At 43.7% G+C, this 20,875-nt stretch overlaps 1 protein-coding gene across 2 annotated transcripts in view; it reads right to left on the bottom strand.

Moving 5' to 3' along the window:
• The window catches only part of LOC147722733 (NFX1-type zinc finger-containing protein 1-like), a 1,249,199-nt gene that overhangs the window by 68,709 nt on the left and 1,159,615 nt on the right, over positions 1-20,875 (bottom strand). For both annotated transcript variants that reach the window (XM_086965207.1, XM_086965208.1), the window contains one exon: positions 13,656-13,751. In XM_086965207.1, the coding sequence (XP_086821333.1) occupies positions 13,656-13,751 (96 nt within the window). The remainder of the gene's footprint in view (positions 1-13,655; positions 13,752-20,875) is intronic.

Here is a 20,875-nt window from a genome sequence, read left to right as displayed (position 1 = left end):
CTAAGAACTGTCTCCAACTAAACAGCAAGAAGATGGAGATCATGTTATTTGGCAAAGCCAATGAGTTATGATCAGCAGACTGCTGGCCAGTAGAACTTGGTCCTGCCACTGTACCTAAGCAGGTGGTGAAAAATATTGTAAGTGAAAACACACCAGTCACTCTCCATGAAAGATCAAGACAATGCTACAAGCGGCACCTGTTTTGCCACAATGAGGCTTAAAAAAAAAAGCTTTTCCTTGACTTCCAGATGCCTCTAGGAAAACCATTTCCCAAGCACTCATAACGAGTCGCCTGAATTATGGGTACACTACTAGTGTAGAATACAGCAGCACGCTGAATTGCAACCTTCCTGCACGTTTCTCCTCCACCCCAATTCTGAAGAAATTACACTGGCTGCCCATTAGAAAGCGGGTTGTCTTTAAACTCTGTTGTCTGACACATAAGGCCCTTCTTAGTAAGGCCCTCCCAGCCTACCTGTTGTCACGTCTTAACTATTATCTGCCATCTAGATGACTAAGATCCTCAAATCAAGTGCTTTTGCTGACCCCATGCATCCTTATTTCAAGTTTCAGGGGCAGATGTTTCTCCTATAAGGATCCATATCACTGGAAAAAAAGTTCTGTTTCATCTTCGTACCTCCCCAGACTTCACAAACTTTAGTAAGATGCTAAAAACCTGGCTGTTTTAGAATGTTTTTTTCTTTGTCACGATCAGCACAGTGATGAGATAAATTCTGCACTAGACCAGGATACGAATTAAGCTAAAAATACACTTCTGGACCTGAGGACATTCTGCCATTGAGAAGGACTGCTGTGCGGCTGAAAGGACTGTCACTCAGCTGGTCTTTGCTGGACTCCTGCTTTGCTGTGCCTACTCTGTTGCCCTCATTTCCTATGAGTGAGAAGTTCTGAACCTGCATCTCTACATCCCCAGAACCAAGTGACTCCAAGAGCTTCCTGTATTGAAGTCCCATGGATATTTAAGACTTCCAACAACCCTTCTACAGCCTCTAGATTCTTTCAACTGTGAGTTCTGCCCTGACAAGTCGAGCCAACCGAGACCTAGACCCTTGGAATTGGGTTTCTGGGTGTTGAAACCGGCGCATTTCCTTCAACGTGACGCCTTGTCTGCCGTAAAGACTTTCCATCGCCTGCTACGCAGCTCGACAATGACGCATCTGCTGCTGCAAGGACTTTGCATTGCCCACTGCACGGCTCCACCAAGACTCATTACCTTCATCGACAGAAGCCGCTGGAGCACATCTCAGACTGTGTGAAACAGAACTGACACATCACCTACATCCAGCCAGATCGACTCCTCTGTTCCATGCATCGGGCTCATCCATGGTGCAGCAAGGTTTTTTCAGCAGGACAAGGTTGATCTCTGCATCTGACTAGTGCTCCATCGAGGTCAGCCTGAACGTTTGGATTTACTCCAGTCAAGCGTGACCAGATGTCCCCGGATGGCGCATTATGCTTTTAAGCATTTTATTGCAGTTTAATCTTTAAAAATTCATATCTCAAGATCTGCTTATTGGATTTTTGTTTTTTTGTCTTGATTTGTTCATAAAAATATAGTCTAATGTTCTAACCTGGTGTGGAGTCTTTTTGTGTTGTTTTCACTGTGTTGCTGTTTTAAATGTTGTAAAAATACTTTACATATTGTCTCTAAAGTTACGCCTGACTGCTCTGTGCCAAGCTACCAGAGTGAAAGCATTGGTTAATTTATGGTGTGCATCTGACTTACCCTGATTAGGATTGTGGTCCCTACTTGGACAGGTGCATAGTTCTGCCAACTGGAGACACAATTTCTAACACTAACCCAGACGGCATTGAGGCAATAATGCAATCAGCCATAAATGACACATTGGCAGACTATTTGACTGCTCTATATGCAAAACCGGGCACCTCGGACCTACAGCAGATCCATGTATTCCTGCAGCCCCTCCGATTGCCATGGCTCTCCCAAGCAGACGCTTATGCCCTTGAATTAGAGATCAATCGCAGTGAGATACTGGTTGTGATTCACGTTACCCACGGGTAAGACCAGTGGCGAAGATGGCTTACCTTCTGAATATTACCAAGCGTTTCCTGGCCTCCTGGTGGATAATATATTGGAAATTTACTTAGAGGCCAAAATAAATAATTTCTTGCTAAACACTATGAGGTAAGCTGTCACTGTTATGGTGCCAAACCCCAACAAGGACCCCAGAGACATGGGAGTGTGCCACCCATTTTTCATGCTCAAAACAGACACTAAAACACTTGCCCAAACATTAGTGAACCAAATATTGCCCAGAATAGAAACTTAGTGCATGAGGACCAGCGCAAATTCATACCGGGCCACAAAACGCTTATGAATATAAGGCATTCACCCATGTCATGGCCTCAGCAAAACAGAACTGGGAGGAATGGCCCGTTGTGTCACTCCACATTGAAATGGCATTGGATTCCTTGGGATGGGACGAACTTTCTTGGATGGGTTTGCCTACTGTACAAAGTTAAGCTTGGAATTGGAGGGGATGGGAGCGGCGGGAATAATGAATGAGATTGACTCCAACACATTAGGATGCACATTTCTAATTTCCACCGACATGCTACTTCACGAAAAGAATGTAAAAAAATTATTTAAGTATTTTATTACTGTGCTGGTGTAAGCTAATGTTGTTATATGGTACGCTTTTACCACAACATTCAAAGAAACCCACAATTTAAAATGAAAATAAACTTATTAGGAATGTCTTGGTCTTTATGCGACTGTACTAACTCTTTCTATTGACCTTTTACGGGCCACCTTCAGAGCACGCGGTTTTCTTCTCTGTGCCATGACTCCCCCTCTGCTATTGCCCATCTCAGCAATTTATTTTTCCTAGAGATCAGTGGAAGGGGTGGAGTCATTCCCAATCCCTCTGTTTTGCTCTTTGGTCACTAAGTTGGTAAGGTTGATGAATTTCGCAGTAGACCTGTTCTTCTTTAGTTTGGAAAACAGCCCGCCACGCACCCTTCTATGTGATCCAAGTCTTTATGCCCTGTCCTCCGAGCTATGTCGTCCAGCACTTCTGAATAGAACTGTTTCACTAAACACAAACCTAGACCATGTGTCTGAATTCTGCTTGTGGTGTGTGACATATGGGGCAGTGAGAGGCTTTTCGTAGGTATTTATAGTGCTTAATTTCTGAGGTGTTAGGTACACCCTATGCAACAAACTGAATTCTATATATTTGAAGCGGATGTTGCAAGATGTCTTTTGAGGATATTCTAGCACTTTTGGCCACTCCTAGAGAGCCAGCCCTACCTCAGTCTCCCATTTATCTTGCAATAGCTGAAGAGTTATACCTGTGTGCTCTTGTGTAGCTATGTATAGCCATATGATTATTTTTTGACGTTCCCCACTGTGTATTGTCTGTTTCAGTGCATGTATCAGCGGCTTTGTATGTACGTCCTTCTACTGTGTCTGCATTACAGTACAATTCTGCCATGTAATAGGTACTGACCTGTGTGCAACCCATAACTAAACTGTCCACCAGCAGCTGGAAACTGTACAGCATTTTCTTCACTGAAGGTCCCTTAGGGTACTTATGCCAACTTCTTCCGAGAATTATGTAGGTTCATCTCGTGGAATAATTTGTCAACTTTCTTAGGGGGTCTGGGTCAAAATAGTTCAACAGCATGTAAAATGATGTTCACTGCAGAGTAATTCATGCATCATATGCCCCAAGTAATGCTAAGGTAGCACTGGTTCTCTCTACTAGCTCTACTACAGTAGTTACATGCCACACATCAGCTTCTTCCAACAAATTAAAGCAGTCCTTGTGAGGGTAGTATGCCTGTGCATGTTTCCTAAGGTGATAACATTATATATAGTGCGATACATACATGCAAAGATACTACAATATATTATGTTCATTAGATCCAGGCAGCATGGAATCATTAAAGCTTGACAAACTTGCTTGCACTCTGACTCCTAAATACAAAAGTTCCTCCTGTGTCACCTTTCAAAAGCACTATGGCCCAAATGCCTAGCAATTAGTTTGCTCACACTGTACGCAATATGAAAAAAATGTCTGCGTTTCTCATTGTACTGTTTTAGATCAAAGCTAAAAACATCTTTAAAATAATATGTAATAATTCATGGGTGCAGTGGGCGCAAACAGGTAAGCAAAGAGTGAAACAACATAGTTGATGAGTGGGGAGAAGGTCAATTGGAATGGGCACACTGCTGATTTTAACTCGATAGCATGGAGTGTGGAAGGTCAAAACTCTCTGGTTTAATAACCGTGTACCGACTAGTGGTGTGCAAAATTTGCATTTGTGCAATTACACAAATTTCAGGAAAAATATGCAAAATGCAAAAAAGCATTAGGTGCTACATTTTTGGTGTGACAGTATTAAAACTAAAGAAACTGTGCAAAAACCACAACTATTGCAAACAGCAACTGCATGTATTCTGTCTGTTTAAAATGTTTGTGTGCTGCGGCATGTAATCACATAACGTGGCGTAAAGGTGGAATTTCGGATAATTTGCGTAACAAGTATGACGCAAAATGACACCAATTACACCGCCGTAATTGAAATTTTGCCAGAGCTTAGTGTAGCCCATCTCTCAATTCTATAATTCTTGTCAGACCATATCTTTACCAGCACAGTAGACTTGTGCCACAAGTCCCTTGACAGGGTTTGCTTTATGATTTGGCTAGGTTTCCCCTACCACCCGGTAGAGTACTACGCTGTGCTAGAGATAGTGGTTCACTGAATGTGAATCTCCTTTCAATATGAGGGATTGCAATTCCATGGTCCCCACCATGATAGGACTGTTGGTCAATTACAGTTCGTTTTTTCTAATTTATTTTTTAACAGAGTATATAGCACGAACTTGAACCGAATTGGGTATCAGAGCGCTTCACATAGCACCAGTTGCATTACATGAGGACATATTCAATTCAATTCAAAAGACCTTTATTCGAATTTCATAAAATCCATAAAAGTGCAGCATCAAACCAAACAGTACCATTTCATAAAATACATCAGTTTACAGTAATCATAATCAATAAAATTTTTGTTACAACTCTCATAGATCAAATTTTCAGGGATTTTCCATCATTTTGCGTACGCGACATATCAGTCTTAGAAAAGTGCTTGTGCGAAAGGTTAATTCATCTGTATCCAGTGAAAGCAACATTAAATAAGACTCCCCTATAGTGAGAGGTCTTCTTTTTCTAAAATATGGGTTTAAAAACCAATTAATGTACTTTAAATAAAATTTGCAGAAAAATAGGAAGTGCAGATCGTTCTGTGTGCTTATAGCATCGCACGGACATGGGTTATAATGTGCTGTATGACAATAACCCAAAGGGAAGCCCAATAAAAATTTTACAGAGCCCACCCTGAGGTGGAATAACAATGATCTTTCCCAGTTGGTCATGGGGAGAGTGAGGTAGGATGGAAGTGGTTGTCTACACAATACATTCCCCATGTATGTCCCAAAGGTGGATTTAAGTATTTCCCTTCCCATTCTCTCTGAATTATAAAATGCATATAAAACTTGTTTGACCTCGTTCTCATCTTTAGGCTCAATCCTAGATGGGTCAGAGAAAAGATCTCCCCTACCCACGGCATGCAATGTCTTTAGAACTCCCGCAAGCCAGGGGATAGCTAGGCCCTGTTCGCATTTAAGACAGTCATTTATGATATCCTGTGTTAGGGCAGCTGAACTGTTCCTCCAGATCCTAATCCAGAATAGAGCTGGTCTAGTCCTAATATAAAATCACATGTATAAGGGAGGTTTAATTCCTTATGACAAATGAACTCAGAGGATGAGATAGGGGCGCCCAGCATTCTTCTACAGAACCGGTTTTCCTCTCGTTGAATGCTGGGGCTTGTCCCTAGTCCCCATACCTCTGCCCCATATGTTGCTACAGGTACACACTGTAGCCTAAAAAAATTTAAAATAGCTCTAGTGGCGCCTATTTTCTTTGGGCGCAACAAGCTCAAAATAGAATTGGTGGCTTTCGAGAACTTCCCCATGGCGTGGGCCAAATGCCCATTCCATGAGCCGTTCGCAGCGAAAGTCAACCCTAAGTATGGAAAAGTATTTACAGATTCCATTTTATCTGTCCGTACATATATAGTATTGAGCTTCCGCTTCCCGGGCCCACATGCCATGATAAAAGATTTTTTAAAATTTACGCGCAGATCTAAACCCTCCATAAATTGAACAAAAGTTTTAATAAGTAAACTGAGGGCATTAGGTGTGCGGCTCATAAGAACCGCATCATCTGCGTATAATAAAACAGGTAATAGTTGTCCCTGGATAGTAGGCACATCTGTAGTCACTTGTTTTAGGGATTTAGCTAGGCCATTGATATAAATAATAAAAAGCAGGGGGGCTAAAACGCACCCCTGTCTCACCCCTACCTATTTTAATAGGACCTGATACTTCCCCGCCTGTCCCGATCCTGACCTGTGCCTTAAGGTCAGTATGGAGATAGGCCAGGAAGTTAACAAGAGCTTCGTCCAGTCCGTAGTCCAAAAGAATGGACCATGGTTTGGATCTATTGACTAGATCGAAAGCAGATGAAAGATCCATGAATGCAAGGTAAATAGGGGACGATCGAGCAATGTTATACTTGTCGATAATTAACTTCAAATTCAAACATTGCTCCACCGTGCCCACCCTGCTCCTGAATCCCATCTGACAAGGGTCCAATAAGTCATTATCTTCTATCCACTCCAAAATCCTGTTATAAAGGACTCGCCCCAGGATTTTTAAGGTGTTGTCCAAAAGTGAGAATAACGATAATTGGCCGGGTCTGATCTGTCACCCTTTTTAAAGATTGGGACTATGGTGCTCATAGACCAAGTATCGGGCATGGGCACAGAGGGCAAACTATTAAAAACATTAAGAAGAAACGGTGCCCATAAATCCGGACTGAACTTAATAACATCTATGTTCATCAGGACCCGGAGCCTTGTTGACAAGGCTCTGGTTGATGGCTATTTCTACCTCTTGGAGACCAAACTGTAAACAGCACAGTTGGCCAGGAACAAAGCTTGTTGTTGGCTCTCTTGGTGAAGCGTATATTATTGAAAAGTGGGCCTCCCAAACACTGCTGGTTATATTACAGCTAATTGGATTTAATTGTTTGCCCATGTCTCGCATTTTCCTGACGGCAGTCCAGAAGGGGCCACTGCTCTTCTGATTAGCACTTCCAACCAGTGACTCCCACTGCTCCATCAGTAATGCAGCTTTCCGTTCGACTATTTTAAGTTTGTAATGTTTCCTGGCCACCTGTACCTCTGCTATGCATCTGGGCTTATTAGTTAGTGCCTTACGTAGTGCCCTATTTGCCAATGAGCAGGCGGAGTCAAACCACCTCGGGTCTTTCTCTTTCTTTGGCAGTGGGACCGATAGACAAGTTTTTATAACAAGACATAATTTTGCCAAAGTCTGCGATTATCCTAAGGGAATCCCCATTAAAGGATAAACAGGAGGAGATTAGGTAGGGATGTTCCTCTTTCACATTTTCTAATATAATCCCACTATCAACTCCCCTCCATTTTAAACGCAGGCCATCTCCCGAGGGTGTAATGTCCCTAGCACCATTTAAATTGGCATATACTGGATTAGGCCCTAGGCACAAGGTGACAATGAGAGGGTTATGATCTCCAAATGATGTTTCCAATACTGTGGATTTTGTTATTCGGTCTATTAAGTGAGGGGACATGAAAATAAAATCAATGGTTGAGGAGCAATTTCTGCCTCTAAACGTAGGGGCACAATGAGTGCTAGAGGTATGACCTACATCTAAGGCATTTCCAAGGATGTGCTCAGTTAGCATATTTTTCAATTCAATGCCCCTTCGTTCTGCTTGATCTAGGTTTTTTTCCCTCAGACTGATAATTATTTGGAATTTTCACGTTAAAATTCCCCCCGATGAGGATCCCTATCTTCTCCTCTATATCTGAATTTAGTTCCAGATTCCGTAAGGTCTTAGAGAGTGCTACAAAATTTTTGTTAGGTACAGAATTAAAATCATTATTATAAAAATGTATTAGATAAATCCGGGTCTTTCTTTTGAATTCAAGGACCTGTATATTCGGGTTCCCTACTGATAGATCTCTAATAGTCCCACCAGCCAATATTTTAATCCCGATAAATAATCCACCCACTGCACGTCCAAAGTCAGGCTTTGGTGCTGTCACAATAAAACAGTGATAGCCCTCTATGTGCAAATTTCCTGTAGCCCATGTCTCCTGAAACATAATAATATCTTTGTCATCCAACAGCTGTACCCATTGCGGGTCTGACAATCTTGGTTCTAACCCGGCAACGTTCCAGCTGATGATTGACAAATCAGGATAAAGCAAAGAGCTAGCTAACCTATTCCTAACACCTTTATCTGTGCTCATCTTTGCTTTAAACAGGATTGGGATTGCATCATCATTTGTGGCTATAGTTAAGGGAATCTGATCGTATACTGCTGTTCCCTGAGCAATTTTAGCTTTAGTGGGCATTGAATATACCTCATTTTCATTATCATTATTTACCTCCTCAGATGTGATGTGACTTTCCCCATTCCCCAGTCAGTCCTGATCCTCTAAATTTGAGAAAGCTTGTCCGAACCGGTTATAAGTTGGAATGTTATATGTATACCTTAACTCATTCTGAGACATATATTGATTTTGGTTGAACCTTGGATTAGGTCTCTCTCTCTGGTTGTACTGGGGCGGAATAGGGAGGCGTGAGTAAGACATCGGTTGGGCTGGATATATTGCCTGGTGACACAGTAAGGGAGTATTCCTAAAATTTAGGTTTGGGTCCTGATAATACAATGGGGAATTATTCCTAATATTCCCGATGTTGTAGTTTGTATCCTGATGACACATTATGGGATTGTTCCTCAGGCTAAAATTGGGGTCCAGTAGGTGCCTATAAAAATAGCCCAAAGGAAGCAAGGTAGTATTAAATTCCCAGGGTGGGGGCAATGGGGCATTAGCGAGGGTATTCTGGGCCCAATGGGGAGACTTAAAATGTATAATTATGCAGTCCCCGTCAAACTTTTTTCTCAACGGGGCTACCCACCCCACTCTTTGAGTTTGGATGATCTCATTTGATTCTTCCAGTGGGAAATTACAATTTCCGGCTAACCAATGGAGGATTCTATTTTTGAGGCTAGCGGAGCTTTCCTCTTGATCCTTCCGTAGTTTGGGGACATTAACTAATACTACAACATAGGCCCCACATTCTGGGGGTAAACTGATGCGGGCCGGGATCTGTCTCGTATTAGTTGCCGAGGTTGGGCCCATCTTGACTGCTGAAGGGTTGTGGGCATCCTTGTTGGGTTGTCCAGCAGGTGCCCCTTTATTTTTATCAGCAGTCGAGATGGTATCCTCTGGGCTGACTACTGTTGTCGTGGTAGGGATGGGAACCCGTTTAGCTGGGGGTTGTGCAATTGCAGTGTTTTTACTTGTGCTTGGTCTCGGTGTTGATTGGGGGACTTTATTGTGGGCATCTATTTTTGTGTTGGCCACGTTGTTTTTGGTCTTAGTTCCGCTAATTGTACCCATATTAGTTTTGTTTACTGGGTTATGCCCTGTGCCCGGTTTTGCTACACATTCATCTATCGCTCTCAGCCTATTTTGGATAGATGTGATTTGTAGGGTAATGGGCCCTAATAGTGTGGAAAACAAAGTCTCCATCCTGCTCCAAAAGCCTTCATTCCCCAATACTGCACTTGCATCTATGGTTTGTGTGTGTATGTCATTGGGTTGTCCCTCCCCGTTGTCCCCTCTCTGCCCTACCGCTCCCGGAGCCCTCCTCCGTAGCTTACGCCCACCCTTGCATCTTTGTTTATTTATTGGTGGCTCAATAACTAAGTTTTTCTGTTTGCACCTCGCCTTTTGCCCCCTAGTTCGTACTGGTGTACAAACACTCTTTTCCCTATCAATACTTGACATATCAGAGTCCGGGCACAAATCTATACCTTCTAAATGTACAGAGTCATTTACTTGGCTCATAATCATATTTGTCGTGAGCATAGTGGGGATTGGTCTGTAGTCGCTGTGTCCTGAGTTATACAAATCTCATTATGGCCCGCTCCAGGGAGCCCTGTATATGATGCGGCAAGAAGAGAGTCAAATGAATTTTCTTGCTGCATAAGTGGGGGCATGCTTGGTGGAAGCGAAAAGCGTCTTTCAGTATTCTGTATGGCTGTTGCCACAACACCAATGGTCTTCTGGAGCATTTTGTCTATGGCCGTTAGGCTTGGCAGTGGGGTAGTGGTGGTAGTTACGGGCATCTTCTGCCTATCCTTTGGCCCAGGCACTACTATGGTTTTTCCCCATAATATATAGTGGTCAGGTTATACAAGATACAACGACTGTCTCTCTTCAGGCTGTGAACCGTTAATAACCTCGGAAGTTTGAGGATGGTATCCAAATCTTGTCACTGACCTGATATGCTGGCAACTATCGGATATGTTCATAAGATGTATCCAGCCAAGGGGGGTGGCCCAGCCCAGCCCTGGACAGCCCCTGACGGCGAGACGGCCCGCCCTTTGCCCGGGCTTAGCCCGGCGACGCTCGCGCGCGTCCCGCGGGACGGGAGGCGTTCCTTCAACTTAAAGCGCCTCCGGGTGCGATACTGGCGTCACCTGTGCACCGGACCCCGGGGCAGCTGGGAGATTTAGTCTCCGCTGCTCAGGAAGGGGCCGGCGAGATTTCAATGGAGCCGTTGCCCTCACGGCCTGGAGGACCCAAGGTGGAGGGCCGTTCCCCTCACGGCCGTGAGCGAAAAGCCGTTTCCCTCACGGCTGCTGGAAAGCAGAAGCTGATTGCCCCGAGCGCGTTCGGCGCTCCATCAACTTAAAGCGCCTCCGGGCGCGATACTGGCGTCACCTGTGCACCGGACCCCGGGGCAGCTGGGTGATGTAATCTCCGCTGCTCAGGAAAGGGCCGGCGAGATGTCAATGGAGCCGTTGCCCTCACGGCATGGAGGACCCAAGGTGGAGTGCCGTTCCCCTCACGGCGGTGAGCGAAAAGCCGTTTCCCTCACGGCTGCTGGAAAGCAGAAGCTGAGTGCCCCGAGCGCGTTCGGCGCTCCTTCAACTTAAAGCGCCTCCGGGCGCGATATTGGCGTCACCTGTGCACCGGACCCCGGGGCAGCTGGGAGATGTAGTCTCCGCTGCTCATTAAGGGGCCAGCGAGATGTCAATGGAGCCGTTGCCCTCACGGCGTGGAGGACTCAAGGTGGAGTGCTGTTCCCCTCACGGCGGTGAGCGAAAAGCCGTTTCCCTCACGGCTGCTGGAAAGCAGAAGCTGAGTGCCCTGAGCGCGTTCGGACATATTCATTCATTTTATTTTTGTTAGGCAGGGGGAGATTAAGTGATTTGCCCAGAATCAGAGGATGTTCGGCATCATTGCCAAGACTCAAACCCAGTTCCCCAGATTCAAGGTCAACCGCCCTAGCCGTTCAGCCAACTTCTCTCCCTAGTTAAGGAGTATGGGACTTTTTACCTCCACAGCATGGTTGGATGCTTCCTACAGATCATGTGTGTAGTCTGTCATGACTGTCCCCTCAGCCTACCCCCCTCATGTGCAAAATGAATATGTACAGGAGTTTTGAGCGCATATGAACATTCCCTGGTAGCAGGACCTCAATTATTCCCCAAGTTGTGGGTTACTACTGCGATAATAAAGCTGCATTGTGGCGCGAACAGGGAAAATTTGCCATTTAAGTAATATGGTCTAAGGTTGTTGCGTATTTGATTTGGATCAACTAGTGCTTCAATTTAGCAACAAGGTGTTCTTTGTATCTACCTGCCCATTACAAGCTGTTCTGCCTGTGGAATGCAAATAGCAACACCTCTACAAAAACAAGGTTGTGTGTCGGTTTTAGGGCTTAGGGTGGGGTTGGGGAGGGGGGGTCTGTGTAATTTTTGGAGGGGGCAGAGTTTCCGGTTTTAGGAATCAGGCGGGGGAAGTGGCTTTAGGTAGTTTTAAGGGCTGGGTTTGGAGGGGGATTTAGGGGTGAGGGTAGGTTTTAATGCTCAGGTTGAGAGGGGTCTGGGTAGTTTTGAGGGCTTGGGGGGGAAGGGTGTTAGGCCTCAGAGTGGGGGATAGGGGTAGTTTTGAAGGCAGCACAGGGTAAGATTTAGGGCTCAGGGTGGAGGGGAGTCGGGATAGTTTTGTTTTTGTATAGGGAGCAGGGTTTCAGGCCTCATGGCAGGGGCAGGGTAGGGGTAGTTTTAAGGGCAGGATTGAGTTGGTTATAGGACTCAGCGCGGGGTTGGGGGGGCAAGGTAGGAAAGATAGAAGCTTTGGGTGGGGGGAAGGGTTGGAGTAGTGGTGCACTTCACGACGCACATTCCCTTACCTTACTGTGATTGTTTTCTAGACATTATCTTTCTTGTCTCCTACACACGTGTCTTCCGCTCTTTTCTGTTCTACTTTTAGAATCTACTATATGGTGACTGTAGCACCAACTGACATAGTGAAAGACTTGTCAGTCTGGCCAGGATAATGTTTGGCTTATAGACCTCCTGGGTTCTTGTTTGTGATTCACATGTTGTTGCTGGGGAAATGAACCAGTAGTAGGTCTTTAATCTTTTCCCTTTGACCCTTCTCCCCCTGTATGTTTTTTACATTCCCTTACCAAACATGCCTTGATATCGAAAATGCGTGATTAAGTCGGATTCGTGGTTCGGGCTGCGTTGTAGAGGAATGCGTGGTTTAACCATGCTTGACTCAATCATACAACCTGGTGTGCAGCCACAGAGTTGCATTAGAATAACCAGCACAGATACCTGCCCGACCAAGGACACACAAGACTAAAAGATTGTGTAGGAAACAGTAAAAAGCTTAGGCTGCAAATACATTTTCAGTGAGCGCTCTAGGAGTGTAGACTAAGCTAAATAGGAGAAGCCTATTGAACCCCTGAATCAGTAGTGACATATTTAACTATGAAACTATCACAGACCACTAAATTAGTGAAGTTAGTAGTGAATAAAAGTCTTATTCATTTCGTAAAAATAATATCCTGACTGGACAATGCAGATATTTCGTTCTTTTTATGTGCTGCCTGCTTCTCAATTTCTAGATATAAAGCTATCAAGAGTAAATCTTGTCAGTTTAACTTCACTCCCACCCCGAAGTTAAAGCTTGAGAGGTTACTCTACTAGTCAGTAAGACCACATTAATATGTTGGCACCTAAAGCTCCTCGGATACCAGGCAATATTTGTGAAAAGGATTACCTTGATGCTCCTGAAGTACCTAGTTCGTGGAGGGACGGTCTCACAGAGCTTAAACAAGATAAGCAAATAAAGCCAGTGGAGTTGAACTGAGCTGAGGGAAATTAACAATTACTTTAATAATGTGGCAGGAACACTGTTTAACGGTCTCAAGACAGAAAATAAACATAGGTACGACACAAGGCAGGAAGAAAGGCAAAGTAATCCAATGGAATATGGGGCTGGGTGAAGACTGTTGTGCAGGAATCAGGGGAAAATAGAAGGCGAGAGCTTAGCACTGTGCAGGATCATTCAGATACACTTCATATCAAGTCATGATAATAATACAGTACACAACAAGGTTGCAAAGAAAGAGATCCAAAGATAGTGGACACACTGTCAGAGAATGATAAATCGTTGGTAGTTACCTTAACTCTGTCATACTGATAGACGGATTGATGGTTTTTCAGGTCATCATAAATGTGTGGCGTCAACAACTGCGCAATTTCAGGCCTCATGCGGTGCTAAAACAAAAACAAAAGCAGATAAACGTTCTAATGTGCACATAGGAAAGCGCTGAAAGTGTTCATATTTGTAATACATGTTTCAGTTTTGCTACTTTTATGCCAGTAGATTTATGATATAGGCGAGATGTCCAAAATGCTCCCAGAAAACTGGAGGAAAATATTACAATGGTCATCCTGTAAACTAGGCAAGATTTACTAATGCCTTACACCAGAGGTGGGGGCCAGGGACTAAATGACCCACTGAGTCTATGCATTTTGGCAACAAATGCATAGACTTTTGAAGAATTCAGCACCTCTAGGAAGGAGCTGTACATAAAAAAGTATGGGGTGCATTTAGACTGTTGGCATTAAGAGAACAGACATCACAAACGGCAGCTAAGCTACCCACCAATCTCTTGCGTCTCTCAGTTTATCTAGTGATCTCCGTTTTTGATAATCATGGTCTGCTTTTAAGTTGTAGTTTATCACTGTCACACTCTAACATCCATAACAGTGTACAATATTTCCTGGGAATAAATATGGAACTGTGGGTGCCAAACCGATATGGAACTGAGGGTACTTAACCGACCAAGGGCACCTCTGTTCCGTGACACATTCTGCAAGTTCTTGGAAGACTTGGTCCTGCTGCTATATAGAATTGTCTGGAAACAATTTGCTATCCAAAACATCTATTACCCATTTGGTACTTCTGGTCACCAAAGTAATGCTGCTGCAGACTATTCTACTGTGACCGGTGAGGTGGCCCTGAGGAATCATACACAACACAAACCCTGAAAATTCAATCAGGACACTAAACCTTAACATTGTAGCATGCTACCCTCGTCCACTCCTTATACTGTGGTCTGCAACAAAGAACACAGGCATAGCAACGAAAATGTTCTTATTGATACAGCTGACACACAAAGACCACATTGCATAGGATAGTCTGAAAAGCCATCTTCCAGGATCTGAGGACATCTATTGTTATAAGGGGGCGGAGGTGGTCCCCATTCACAAGAAAGGCCCAAGGGATGATCCATCTAACTATAGGCCGATTAGCTTGCTAGATATCAGCCAAAAAGTTGTCGGTAAAGTTCTTTTACTCAGAATTCTCAACTGGGTAGAAGAAAATAAAATTCTTACCGATTTCCAGGCCGGTTTTAGAGTAGGTACTGGAACGATTGAGCAAGCTTTTAGGCTTATGATGATTTATTGGAAGGTGGTAGTGATAGGCAAGGGCAGTCTTTATCTCGCATTCATCGATTTAAAGACTGCCTTTGACCTTGTCCCTAGGGACTCGTTATGGAAGGTTCTGGCTAATATGGGGTTGCCACAGTATTTACTATCCCTACTGGTCAGGCTCCATCAGGACAGCTTTGCCCAAATTAGGTGGGGTTCTGGAGGGGAGAAAACGGGCTGTATTCCGGTTGAGAGAGGGGTCCGCCAGGGATGTGTTCTGGCTCCCACCCTCTTTTCTTTGTACATCAACGGGGTGGTTGAGCATCTACTTAAATTTCCATCTGACGAACCATCCCTGGCTGGCGAACGCATACCGACCCTCCTCTTCGCGGATGATACGCTCTTAATCTCTAAAACCCCAATGGGACTACAGAAACTCTTGGACAATTTCCAATCCTTTTGCACTGACCGAGGCCTGGTAATAAATACCAACAAAACAAAGTACCTGGTCCTCAATCCCCCCAAACAGCAAGTGCGTCCCCCCATCTTAAACACTGAGCCCTTGGAAAGGGTAAAGGTATTTGATTACCTAGGGATACGCCTTTCAGACAAAATGGATTGGACGCCCCATCTAGACAAGATGCTGTTGAGCCATAAACGGATCACAGGTGCCCTCTTAAGGGAGCAACGTTCCAGTTCATCTAAACCAATAGGAACAGTCCTCGAGATCTACGCAGCCAAAGGTGTCAGCTCTGCCCTTTATGGAGCGGAACTTTGGGGCTCTGCATCTACCGAAGCTCTGCAAAGATCTGAGAATAATTTCTGTAGACAAATAATGTCCCTCCCTCAAAGCACCCCACTTTTACCTTTATTTATGGACCTTGGCTGTACCCAGATTGGCGAAATTGCGAAATTCCGCCCTCTCTTACTATGGGCCCGTATTTGGTGGGTAGAAGAACTCAGTGGTTACGCCAGAGGTCTTGAAGAAATAATGGCATCATCAAACTGGGACAGAATCAAATGGCTAAAAGACATGAAAATCCTATTGTCTAACTTGGGCCTACTCGATTCTTGGCTAAGCAGAACCTCACCCCCAAAACAAACACTCAAAAAGCTCTATCGGGATTGGAATTGCTCCCAAAGACACTCCAGCACGTCTCTTGGCAGGCTTACAGAGGACTTTTTGATGTTTAAAGACTGTCCCAGGCGGGAACCCTACCTGGACATAATTGGGAAACCTTTTGCCCGGTCTTTGTATTTTAGATTTAGAACGGGTACTTTGCCACTGAATAGCTTTACCAAAACATGGAAATCCTGTACAGGCAAAACTGATTTGTGTCCATCATGCCTAGCTAATCCAGAGACACTAGCTCATTTCCTATTTGTCTGTAGTGAATATGCTAATCCAAGAAGGGTGTGGTTGAAGAACCTATGCCGTCAGCTGGGAACTAGGAGCCATGATGTGGCAATTAGGATACTTGTCTCGGACAGCTACGTACCCTATGTGTGTGCCCTAGCCAAATTTTTATCTTGGGCTTGGGCTATTCGAGCCAGAAAGCTAAAACACTCTGTTTAATTCTTTTTTAAAGAATATTTATTCTAGTAATGTCTCAACTTCTTGTTACCAACTGGCTATGTGTTACTGAGCAAACAAAACCTAGAGTTTTTCTCTCTTGATCGGGCCAGGAATATGGAATATAGAATTTCTCTTCTTTTAAAGAAAATGTAATAATGTAAATTGTAAATTATTTTTATTTTCACTGTTTTGCTTTTATGACAATGAATTTTTATCGAAATAAAGCTTTTTGACTTTGACTATAAGGAATTTGTGCTGTTCATCTCCTATGAAAGAAGCCTAAGCAAGTTCACCACAACAACTGATAACTTTGTCTGTTTAATGTGATCTGAAAGCAGTGTTCAATTTAGGGGATCTGACAGTCTGGTGTCTTTCTTGATATTCACAAACTTTATTTGTTCAGAACAAATTAACTTGTACCATCAATCAGTCAGTGTCAGCCTAGTGTTAGTAAAGCTATATTTGGAGTCTGGTTGTTTGGTTTTTGCAAGAACCCTCCAAGTCCAAACCATGTTTTTTTAGGTTCACTGAAAAAGGACAGGCCCCACTTTTTTTAAGGCACTCTAAACCCTGAGAGCTTTGGTCATAGAACGACAGTCAGTAAAAGAAAACTAGTCTTTAATACAACAAGGTAATGTATGCATTTTGTTTCCAGGGAAGGTTTCATTACATGATTACATACATAATTAAAATGGCAGCTTAAGATTAGAAGAATGTTTATCAATGTTTGTCTTGCAGATACAACTCAGCAGGATACATTTTTTATCACGCTATTGAAGTAATGTTGCGTTATTCCTGAGAATGGTTTTTACTGGATTCCCTACCCCAAATGGAACAGTCGGGTAATGTAAGAAGGTTCTGGGTTTTTTGTGTGCAATTTATCCAGCCCAGCCTTTTTTATGAAACATTTTATTAACAAATGATACAGGGCCACCTCAGTTTTCTACAATATTGCATTGTTTTAGAGTCTTACCAAAAAATCCTAGTAGACAATAACACCCAACAGAAACTGATGCCCTCTGCTTTTACTAGTACATCAGATCTTTTGAACCATCTTTTTCCACAGAACAAATCAAGTGCAATCTCCGGTACTGGAACCAGTCACCCACATTTGCACGTTTGTATGGGCAGCCTCTCACCTTGTACACTTGGATTTCCAATGTCATACAGTAATTGTTAGACCTGACAACCTTTGGGTGGTCTTCTCCCAATTTGTTTTTGTTGGTCGTAGGACTTGCTAAAAAGTTCTAAAGTGCTAGTGCTCACTCCCCTTAATATCTTTTCATTGGCTTACACCTGATTTGCATATTTAATTTACTTAAACATCCCTTTAGCGTGGTAGACCACATACCCAGGCCTGTTAATTAAATACGACCAGTAGGCCTACAGCACTTATTGTGCCACCCACTTTAATAGCAACTTAAGACATGTCCAAGGACCTGCTACTGCAGTCTGGATGCAGTTTTAAACTGCCATGCCAACTTGGAAATAAAACCCCATTGCCAAGCTTTAAACTCCCGTTTTATTATTCGGAATGTCAACCCTATGGTAGACCCTTGATAGCTCATAGGACAGGGTGTTTTGTAATTAGAAGGTTGGACATGTACTTTTAAGTTGGACATGTCCTGGTAGTGACTAACTCCTAAATTCATTTTTCACTATGGTGAGGCCTACCCCTCCCATAAGATGACATTGAGGATTTGTTATTACACTTAATAAGTGGTGAATTCCGATTGAAGGAAGGCAGCTATATCCCGTTTGGTTTCCATGAAATGTTGGCGATAAACCCATTACAATTGTGAAGGAGGATTTTTCATTACAATTGGAAAATGCCACTTTTAGGGTGTTGGCATTTTCTTGCACTTAGCCCTTTGTGTCTGTAGCTTATCATGGAACCCATGATTGGGTGTAGCTGACAGTTAGACTTTTCAAATTCCTCCCAGGCAGTCATATTATAGAGAGATTAGGTGTGCCTCAATGGGACGACTCGTGGCAGGATGGGGTGTGGGGGTGGGGGCGGAGCTGAGGCAAGCCCCACTCACAAAAGAATATGGTGTGCTCTGCCTCAACACAAAGTATCTAACACTCCCCACATTGTCACTGCAGCCCAGGACTACCAGAGTGACTACAAGGGCTACTTTGTCAGCCTCCTGTAGAGAGCCACAGGGACACAGAAAGCTCCCAACAGCTTGAACCCACACTTGGACCCAGCCTGAGTGAGACCTGAACCACCAAGAGGTATCCCACTAATCCTGGACCCTTGGTCGTGTTGCTAAAGATGGCTAAATGCCAAAACAGAGGACTTAGAAGAACAATTTTGGCCCAAAAATGCTGTGAGAATCAGGAGGAGACCGGTCCAAACCTACTCATCTATCTGCCTGAGGGGCATCGCCGGTTAGATTAACTTTGGAGTTCTCCCGCTACGTTCTTCTCTGCACCAGCAAATCCTTTTCAGAAGTCCTTCGCCAAAGAGTTATCTGGCCTCATAGAACAGTCTTTGGCTACAGCCCTCGGCCTCTTCCTGCTGGGGATTTTTGACTTCCATTTCAGATACTAAGGGACAGATTCAACACTTATTCACGCAGTACAGCAGCTGCAAATGCTGCACTGCATGAAAAGGAGAGAGGAGGAGAGCACCATATTTCCCTGGACCCGGCACTGAAATCAGCTGCCTTGCGCCATGGAGACACCTTTGTGCCATAGTCCAAAGGTGGCTCTGTGAGGGTAGCATAGGTTATGTACTGGAAGAATAGCTTTTGAGTAGAAAATACCATGCTTAGACTAACTTTAACCCTTTTCATGTGTGCTGAAAAGTGCAGCACACGTACAACATGGAAAGGGAAGGAGAAAGGAAAGCATTTCTCCTTCCTTGCGCCAATTTCAAAAGGGCACAATTTTCTAATGATAAACCCTGTCTACTTTATTTAGTAAATAGGGTTTAGCATAAAAAAACTTGGGTGGTTGCATGGGAATCCCCATGCACCACCCATGGTACGTCCCATTGGTGCTAAGTAATGCAAAGCAGCACTATGCGCTGTTTCGTGTTACTTTCATGTTATTTCCAGCGCTAAATAAGTTTAGCATTGGGAAGTAAATTTAAAAAAAAAGATTTTGCGCCGATTTGCATGACTTTTGTGATGGAAACGCGGTGTAAAATCTTAGTAAATCTGCCTTAATATCTGAACGTAGAAATCTTCATTGCGACTTCAACTCAAGGCCATCCAACGACAGCACTTACTCTTGGGACACCTCCTGCAGCCTCGCCCCGTTCAACTTTACCTGCTCAGACACCTTTTCTCAGAATTTATTTTAAGTTCGCAGGTAAGCGCCGACCAGGCCGAAATCACTTCTTGTATACGAACTGCGCTTCATCGCGGTTGGCCATATTTTTAGTCTTTCACCTGGTTTTGTGTGACTAGAAGTCCGCGGTAGGCTCCTTGATTTTTTAGACGTTTGTTTTTAAAAGAACTTTATGTGTTCGTAACTCATGTTCTACTGATTGGATGTTTGTCATTTTGCTGGAAAATCATTTATTAAAATGACCTCTACTTTTCTAAGATGGTTTGAGATACTTCTTGTTTCGTGTTTTTACTTTTAAACTGTTTGTATGCTGCATAAATACTTAACACACTGACCTTAAGTTAAGCCTGACTGTTTTTTTTGCCAATCAACCCAGAGTTAAGCACAGTACTTTTTTGTGTCAAGCTACCCAGGGTTATGCACAGGATAGCTTAGTGACTTTTTGTTGCTCACCCTGCAAGGGATTGTGGAGTCTACACTCCAGTTAACCAACAACCCAGTTTCTCACATTGGTGTTCAGTGGTGTGGATCTGGACCCGTGTTGGTGCAGTACTATACAGTGATTATTGTTATACAAATATCTTGATATTAAGGCCTGTGTACCTGCCAAAGTTCTTAGGATTTGGAGCGCCCTGATGCTGGACAATTTCAGGTCTTAAAATATTTGTAGGTTATCCGACTACAGGGACACTATCAGCAAACCTTGTGCACACTCAAATCTCCTTAGAAGTCCATTGTTACGGATCCATTCAGCTACTGGTTCTATGGCAAAAGGAAATAGAAAAGGGAATACCATGCACACTTTTCTTGTGCCTGTACATATAGGAAAGGATCCTGACACTTTGTTGCCAACCCTGACCCTGGCCAATAAATTGGTGTCAAATATTTGTGAAAGCTACATTTACTGGGTCTTATGTGTTGGACATTGCCCATTTTGGATGGCTACCCCCCACAATTTCTGCTGCAATGCTGAAGGTTATGACTCTGATAGTCCAGTGGAGCCTCTATCCATAAAACTATTAAGTGTAAATTGGCAACCCCAATTGACAAGGACTTTACCCCCCTTGTAAGTCCCTAGTATATGTTA

Source organism: Lissotriton vulgaris, chromosome 4_1 (genome assembly GCF_964263255.1).
Source record: "Lissotriton vulgaris chromosome 4_1, aLisVul1.2, whole genome shotgun sequence".
NCBI classification, from domain to species: Eukaryota; Metazoa; Chordata; class Amphibia; order Caudata; family Salamandridae; genus Lissotriton; species Lissotriton vulgaris.
This window is presented reverse-complemented; position numbering and strand designations above follow the sequence as displayed.